The following is a 9,037-nucleotide window of genomic DNA, read 5'->3' as shown; positions in this document are numbered from 1 at the left end:
TTAAATCTGTGATATTAACAATTAAAAATGAAGTTTGTTGCTTTACATGAATACATCTAGTTTTGAACTTAATCTGCATTTGTTCATAAAACAAGACATTGTGTATTTTTTCCTTAACAAGCAGTATTTATGTAATCCCAGGCAATCTTTTTATTTACACACAAACAACAAGCAATGATCTTGTTTGTATTTACCTTTCCTTTAACAATTTTAATCTATTGGGCAGATTGACCAACGTTTAGATGAAACATGCTTTATTTATTAGAACACCACAGTAAAAAATATCTTGCTTGATCTACTTAAAAAAAAATTAAGGCAACTTTTTCGCATGAGATTTTTATGTAGATCAAGAAAGACTAGTCTTTGTATAAACTACTTAATTTTTAGTATCTAAAAAATTCATTTGCAAGTAAAGTCAACTTAATTTTGATAAATAAAGTAAACATAACTCGATTAAGTTGACTGTACTTGCAAAATGTATTATTTACAAACACAAAATTAAGTAGTTTATACAAAGACTAGTCTTTCTTGATCTACATAATAATCTCATGCAAAAAGTTGACTTATTTTGTTTTAAGTAGATCAAGCATAATATTTGTATCAGTGTGTCTGTGACAGGACATCTGTGCGCCCACGTCACGAACCGTCTCGTTTTCATATGCCTACCTTCCTTTGCTTCTATCGTGGTACATCCACGCAGTTGGGATGAACTGCTGCAGCTCGTGCTTTTGGTAAAAAGGGGAGACGATTATTGCATTAAAGCATCAAAGCTCTCCACTTTCCCACTCTTAAGGTTGATTTATGGTTCCGCGTTACACCAACGCAGACCCTACCGCGTTCTCTACGGCGTAGGCTCTGCGTCGATTTAACGCGGAACCATAATTCCGGCTTTAAGCGTGCGGACGTGTTGGAGAAGTTTTTCAACGCGTGCGTGGAGATCGTGGCGCATTGGCGAGCGGAGCCGCTGCTGGATGAAGGCAGAGAGGAGGGAGACCAAGGCACACCACTCATTTGACAAATCTGAAGGAACCCAGGCGAATTTCTACATTAAAAAAAAGAGGCTCGTGTATCTGTTTTTTTTTTCTTCTTTTAAACCGCGTCTTTTCTTTGGGATCTTTACGCACGGAAACGCCGCAGAGATGCGTGTGTGGCGGCGCGGCGTGCTGCTGGAGGATCCCCGCTCCTGATACAGGGACCAAACAGGACCAAAACAAGGCTGTCCATGATATTTTCCAAGAGAAGATCGCAAAGGTGGAGCGATTAGAGAAGGGCTGATGAAGGGACTATTAATCCTTTCAGTGCATCAAAAGCACCAAAGGGCATTAGAAACGTTTGGATGGAAATCGAGCGAGTGTTTGGAATTGTTATTGGTTTTGTATGAAACTGGTGACTAGTTGTAACACATCAGCCAGGATTTATTCTTCTTCTTTTTCTTTTTTTTTTTTGGTCTCCACTTCACATCTTAATAAGTGTATTTTTCCTCCCCAAACGGAAAGGTTGTACAGCATGAACGTGTGATTTTTGAAAAAAAAAAACTCTCACCTCTGCCTTGTTTTCCTCTTCAAGTATTCCTAAATCTAAATGGAATTAGTTGAGTCTGAGGCGGTTTGTGAAAGGAACAGACATGGTACATGGACGCAGCTTCCATCACGGTAAGACATCCTCCAGCAGCAGCTGTACACTTGCTCTAAAGCCCTTAAGGCTGATTTATAGTCCAACGCAGAGCCTACGCCGTAGGGTACGCGGCGACGCGCACCGTACGGTGTGCGTCGCCGCGTAGACTGCGTCGATTTAACGCGGAACCATAACTCAGGCTTTACTTCTAGCCCTACCCCATCGTGAAATGATTCCAATAATCGCTTTAATCTTTAATTAGTCCAGATGGCACTGTACATATCTAAGCACCCGGATCAAACTTGAGTCTGCCGGAATAGTTAGTTATTGGAAAAAAAGAAAGGTAAATGGGTGGTCAATGCAATTACTGTATTGCAACCTGTAAACTCATTGTTGAAGGTCAATGTAAGTTCTTGGAGCTTTCCTTTTTCATGTTTGATGTTGGCAAAACTTTGTGTAATTTGTAATGATGCCATAGAGCTGTGTTAGCTGTCCAGACAGCTTTCTTTTGTATATATATATATATATATATATATATATATATATATATATATATATATATATATATATATATATATATATATATATATATATATATTTATATATATATATATATATATATTTTTTTTTTTAAGACAAAGGTGTAGAGTAATATGTTTGGTCACGATTGTGCTTTACCTCTCTTTTAGTTATGTTCTAAGGGAGTCTATCGTTTTCATTTAAAATACTTTTTTTTCTTTTCAAATAATGAAGAATGTGGACTTTACTGAATCAAGCCAAAAAAAAAAACTCCCAAAACAACAACAAACGAGAGAATAGCAGAACAAAGTCATGAATGATACATCTGTCTTTCTGATGTTACAGTTGTTGCGGGTCTGCTCATATTTGGGTTGTCTGGGGCAACAAAAAAGGAGACAACTCCAGGTAACCTTTCACCAAAGCATCTTTTCTCCACACACATCCTCTCCTCAAAGCTTTGTGGTCTGACTTTTCTCCTCGTTTTGCTGTCTCTTGTTGTAGAGAAAAACAATTCTGGAGTGAAGCCTGCAGGTCAGTGTGGAACGTGGGTGAAAGAACCAGAAGGAGGGATCTTCACTTCCCCCAATTACCCAAACAAATACCCCCCAAACACAGAGTGTGTTTACATCCTTGAAGGTGAACGTTACGTTTACACCCAGCAGGAGTAAATGAAAGGAAATAGATAAAAGAAGGAAAAAAAGACAACAACATTCCTATGGACTTCCTGATGCCAAATTTCACAATTGATTAGATGCATTGCTTATTAGAAAAACCAGAGGGGCTTTTAGAAAGATATTACCTGATTGCACTTAATCTGATTAAAATTATCTAAGAGAATGTGGAACTAACAGCTCTGGTGTTTTTGAAATGAAGTGACTAACAGGCGTGATTGGAGGTGCATATTGAATATGTGGGCATGCTCATAATGAAACAGCTTGAACATTCAATATTGAAAGCGTGACCGATATTTTACTCCATGCTTGGTGCTGATCATGTTCACTGTGTCTTCCAGCTCCCCCGAGGCAGTGTATCGACCTGCACTTTGAGGAGAATTATTCAATTGAGTCCTCATGGGAATGTAAATTTGACAACATCGAGGTCCGGGATGGACCTTTTGCCTTCTCCATGATGCTTGGGCGTTACTGCGGCCAGCAAAGCCCCCCAGATATCAGGAGTAGCGGCCGATATCTGTTTATAAAATTTGTAACAGATGGAGAACTGGAAGGGGTTGGATTTTCAGCAAGTTACAACTTCACTGCAGGTAGGTCTTTGTTGCACCAGCTCTGTTACACAGCTTGTGTTGCTTCATTTTCTCCTTTGCAAGCAGATCCACTCTTTTATAGCTCTACCAGCAAGACTCGTAATGAATAGCAAACATCACCCAGACATCATGACCTTTTTGGGTCCCTCTTGTGGTTTTATTGATTGTCTGTTTACCAAAACACTACCAATTATACCGATGGGGATACACTTTAAGTGTCTGACTCATGATAGCTTTTGTCGTTACTTCTTTTCTGTTTTTATGTGGAATGACACGGAGGATGTGTCACTGACAGTAACCTTTCCTGTTGAACACGACCTTTGCTATTATGCCTGCGTGTAAATCTGTGGCTTTTTTTTCTCTCTTTTTTTTTAAATTTGTTCCATTTTTATTGGAAATCTCGTTACTGAGGCAGTGAGGATTGCTGACAAAGTATTAGAGCATAAGAGTGATTTAATATTCCTTCACCCACACTTCACTGGGTTTAATAATACTATCAACAGTTTTACTGTGGCTGAGACTTGAAGGGTGCAGGGCCAGGAAAACAAGAATTTGCCTCCAAAGCCACACACTGCACTTTTAGGTTTATGTTGCCACTGGGTTATTGAGTTTCCAATTCAATGCTAATATCCATGTGAGCTATTGAGATGAAAGCTGCACACGTGAACTCAGCCTATAGTTTAATCTCTAATAACTGCATTGTGATTGAGAAATGAAAATGGCTCATCTCTTCATGGGAAATTACTGGGGGAGGTGCAGCTAGTAGCAATGAACTCTGGCAAAATTGAATTCATCTATATATGTAATAGAACTAAAAGGCACGGCGTTCCACTGTCAGATATCATTTTTATCTATTTTCAATAAGAGGAACACTTTAAAGGAATGAAAAATAAAAGATATCAAACTTCACGAAAGGCTTGTACTCGAACGAGGCTTTACACATCCGTTGCTCTTCAAGTTTTACTCCTCAGAAATAAATTGTGATATTAATATTTCGGTGATCTCCAGCAGCGAGGCCAGTTGAGTAGTGTAAAACTTTATTTCTCACTTCAGTTTAACTTATATGATCTTAGCTGTCATTAAATGAGTTGTTCAAGAGTTTGCAGCAAAATGAAACTGGGTAAAGCTTTAAGCTGCCACATGTAGCATATAGACGTGCCACTAGAGACACATCTATGGTAACAGCTATGTCAGGTAACGAATGATTAGACAGTTACTGATCTGTATGGGAAGACATGAATATTATAGTTTTACATTTCAGAAATCTGACGTTTGAACCTTTTGCAGAATTGAAGCTGACTCACCTCGATGATCCAGCCAAAGCTTCTGAGTAAAGCTTGTGTTAATTTCAACCTCTTTCTCTCTTCTTCTTAAATTCTTTTGAGATCCAGCAGAGGAACTCTTCAAGGTTCATGAACAGTATCTAGTTTATACTGGACTTTTATGCAGTCACAGAGTTTGTCCTATGTCCTAATCAAACTACTAAACAGACTCCAGATAAGCAGTTGGATGTTGAGAGGACATTTAATGGATTTCTATTTTAATTCTATTCGTGTTTAGATGAAAATTGTGGACATTTAAGTAAAACTGCAATGTCTGTCCTGTCTTAGCAAAAGTATGAATTGACTCATTTCAGCATCTTTATTTGGATCAGTTCAACAAATATTGCTTAAAGCAAGTATTTTACAGGCCCATTCACTCATCCATTCATATCCATATGTAGTGATATGTACTTCAGGGTAACGGGGGTCTGCTGGTGTCTCTCACAGCTGTTATGAGAGGTTGGGTACATGCTGGACATGTCCCCGGTCAATGACAGGGCCACACAGAGACAAATACTGCACACCTTGCACACTCACACTGGCACGCATACATTCACATCACCTTGTATTGCCAATGTATTTATATAAGACAAACATTAAACTAGTAAGTAAACTTTTACATATCAACATATATACATAGATTACTTGCATAATCATGTGTTTGTAATATTAGTACAATAATCTGGATAAAATGTCCAAAAATTCGAAATTGCATGATTCAGCACTCTGGCTCACTGCAGACCGTGAACGCCACATGCAGTAATGCATCAGTTCATTTAAGCTTGTCAGCCGATAAATAGATGACAGCATGGCCTCAGGTGTGTGGCATGTCTTAAATTGATGATGAATTGAGAAATTAACTTCTTTTCTATCAATATTTTGTCAATATTTTCTTTTTTTCACTGGGATATAAGTTACGTTCCATCTGGTGCACTTCTGTCGCTCAGTGCTCGGTTGGCCTTGCTCACATTAATGACTCACAAACACTTAGTCCTCGCTGTTGCCGAAAGTTTCAGGCGTCTCACTTTTTGGAGGTGTGTGTGCACCTCTCTCTCTCGGTCATGTGCACACAGACTGTGTGCCACAGTCATTTGATCACGTGCACATCAGCCACATGTTTAGTCTTGATATTTCATACAAAAAAACCCCCCAAAAACACAAAGCTGGGATCATTAATTGTAACCTCCAGTGTTAAGAATAGTCTGAAGTTTCAGATGTTGTGTCACTGGAACTACAATAACCTGTGTTTTCCTCATCATTTGAAACTTTTCCCATGTTTAAAATGAACAACACACATTTCATAATAGTTTACTGATAGTTGAACAGAAAAATATATTTCTTATATATAAACAAACATCTGGATGTGAGCACATTTAGCTAATGCCGTTTCTATCACTATGGAGACAGTCACTTAAAAAAACGTTCAGTAAAATTGCACAAGACATACACTTGATGTACAGGGTCATAGCTACTAGGAATAAGCTTTTGCAGTCCGACTCGAACAGGAAAGGAGGCACGAGCTGTATAGTTGAGTGTGCTAGTTTTATTTTACACCTGCTTTTATGTGATATATAAACATAAACCAGACATGCAGGAATTTTAGCTTATTTACTTGGAGTTTAATAATCCAGACCACTTTTAATGGAATTCAAGGATTGTTTCTTCCTCCCGCTTCTCCTGGGAGTCTCATTGAAAATTTGCTGAGGGGAAAGAAAAAAGCCTTGCCTCTCGACTTGATAGGAAATATCTGTGGCATATGATTTACATAATTAAAGAAGATAAAAGTCTTGAATTCACTCAACTTGATACTCTGAAATCTGGCAATATGAGTAGTGTCTTACATCTGCAGCTGCTCCAGTCATGCTAATTCACATGGCCCTGTTCTGATGAATGGGAGCGAGAGGGAAAAAAGTGGTAACAAAGGTGAATGAATCTCACTCTCTTTCATCAGACATTTTAGGATCACAGCAATATTAAAGGGAAAAAAGCTCCTCAAGTACTTCCCTTTTCACATTCTCCTTTTCAGAGCTTCATGCTGTTGATGATACATGCAGTTAGTTTCACTGGCAGAGAATGAAGTGCCGGAGACTGGAATCTCACAATCATATAATGCAATGTATTTATTGAAGCTCCCCAGCTACTTCCATCTGAACTCTAACTCAGCCAAGTGCACACGAACACAAGAAGACATAATCAAAATACCAACGTCCTAAACATTATTTAACAAAAAATAGTCACCCTTTTTTTGTTCTGCCTTAAAAAAAAAACTAAAAAAAACCCATATGTTTGGTCTTGTACACCTCAGACCAGGGATGTGCTTTCATGTGTGGTGATTGTGACAGTTAGTCTTACTCCAAGTGCTGCTATATAGACGGCCTCTTACAAGCTTTCATTTTTATAGTTACAGAGGTGCTGAAGGCTGTTTCTGACCGCCAGAGCATTGAATGGATAAATAACCTGAAACTGCATGTTTGGCCAGTCTGGGCATTTTCACAAGCTGAAGCATTTTGATTTACTCTTTTGGAAATATTTGACACAGAATAAGCTGGAATGTCAAAGAGCTGATCTTTACAGGTCTCAACAGTGAATTTATTTATTATTTGTTAACAAAATTACACCAGCATGGCTCAACTTTTGTTTTAAAGAACTTTTCCAGCTCTTCTTTTCCCCTCTGTAAGTAATGGTTGCATAGTAAATTGTTTGATGTAAACATCAGTTCAGTTTTCAGTGTGTCTAGCAATAGTGAGAGTTCTAGGGGCTTTCCAAGGAACAAGAAAGATAACTTTGCAACCATGAGTCAGTGTCGTTCCTGTCGTTTGTTGCAGAGTTGAGAGAGAGCTGTTTTTTCAGACAATTTTGGATCTCCGAATGGTGGGCATGAATATGCCAGTTTGCAGCACGTCTTACATCCCTCAGTGGATCTCAGGTTGAGAATGTTACAGAGTGAGTCATGTGCTTTAGTCCCTGCATGACCGGTTGAGGGAGATTCATACTATTCCTTGTTCAAAAATAAATTTGAATTTAAATTCTTGTATGTTCTTGATAAAGAGAGAAAAGTACTTTTGTGGGGAGATGCAGAATGAGTGAACTTGTGACTGAAATACATGAAGTGGTCAGAGTTTTAGACATGCAACTTTTCACATCTTCAAATGATTTTAACTGAGGCCTTTCTGCGATTGGGATCTATAATTGACGACTAGTTCACATTCGTTTTCATAAACTGATAGAAAACAACACTAACTTTCAAAGATTAATTAGGAATTACCCTCAGGATGACTGCTTCGCTGGTGACTTGACAGCGGACTTCCTGAATTAAAAGATGTTGAGTACTTAATATGTGCAATGAATTACATAAGTCTGACAGGGGTTAATGCTTCTGCCTTTGAACTTTGAGTCCCGTCTGGGTGCAGTCTGAGTTTTTATAGAAATTCTGATTGGATCGGTTCACTGAGTCATAAAAGCTAGAGCTGCACCGAGCCACTTGCTCTTATTCTGACGCACTGTATGTACTCTCAATTACCAATAGGGGTTGCAATATCAAGGATGGGGTTGTTGATTTTGATGTTTGTAGTTTTCAGATTTAAAACTTGTATTAACTGTGCTAAAACTGTATGAAAACTAAGCATGTACATTATCCAGCCCTTCACACATGTTAAAAACAACAATGCTGACCATAATAAACTAGAGTTATTGCAACAGTAAAGGTTTGCATTTCAATTGGTTTTATTTTTATTTTTATCAGTGTTATCAATCTTATAATTGATCAGTGAATTGTGTTCATATTGGCTCCCGATACAAATATTGGATCTCCCCATCTCTGATCCAAACTATTATCTTGAGTAAATGAAACTAAATGACTCTTGTACTGACATAGGCCTGCGTGTTGCAAGACGAATGTTCCAGCATCTCTGCTTGGAAGTTACCTGAAATAATCTGCGATGGCTCCCAGCTTTTCAACCAAGCCATGCCGTAGGATGTGTAGATGTGTGTATGCAGCATTCCTGCAGTTTTCTGGATGTTTGTTGCAGATCTGTGGAGCAAAAAAAGCTGAATGCTGCTTCTCCATGTTTCAGTCTGATTCTGGGGACAAGGAGCAGAACTGAACCAGAAGACCTGAGTGGTCTGGATGGTTGACATGGCAACAAGAAGTATATGATGTATTTTGTTCCTAAACCATTCAATGATGTATAAACTAACAGAAGTATTTGAAAGTCCATTCTCTGAGATACAGGGAGCCAGTGTAAGGACCTCAGAACCGGAGTGATGTGGTCCACTTTACTAGATGCAGTGAGAAATCGGCCAGCAGCATTCTGGATTAGCT

General features: G+C 38.5%; 1 protein-coding gene across 1 annotated transcript in view; it reads left to right on the top strand.

The window, feature by feature from the left end:
• Positions 1-1,500: 1,500 nt before the first annotated feature.
• The window catches only part of neto1l (neuropilin (NRP) and tolloid (TLL)-like 1, like), a 102,761-nt gene continuing 95,224 nt past the window's right edge, over positions 1,501-9,037 (top strand). The window contains exons 1-4 of the mRNA XM_061713226.1: positions 1,501-1,652; positions 2,479-2,538; positions 2,635-2,769; positions 3,146-3,394. Coding sequence (XP_061569210.1) covers positions 1,625-1,652; positions 2,479-2,538; positions 2,635-2,769; positions 3,146-3,394 — 472 coding nt within the window. The 5' untranslated portion in view covers positions 1,501-1,624. The remainder of the gene's footprint in view (positions 1,653-2,478; positions 2,539-2,634; positions 2,770-3,145; positions 3,395-9,037) is intronic.

This window comes from Cololabis saira, chromosome 22 (genome assembly GCF_033807715.1).
Source record: "Cololabis saira isolate AMF1-May2022 chromosome 22, fColSai1.1, whole genome shotgun sequence".
NCBI lineage: Eukaryota > Metazoa > Chordata > Actinopteri > Beloniformes > Belonidae > Cololabis > Cololabis saira.
Note: the sequence above shows the minus strand (reverse complement) of the source record. Positions and strands in the feature narration are given on the sequence as shown.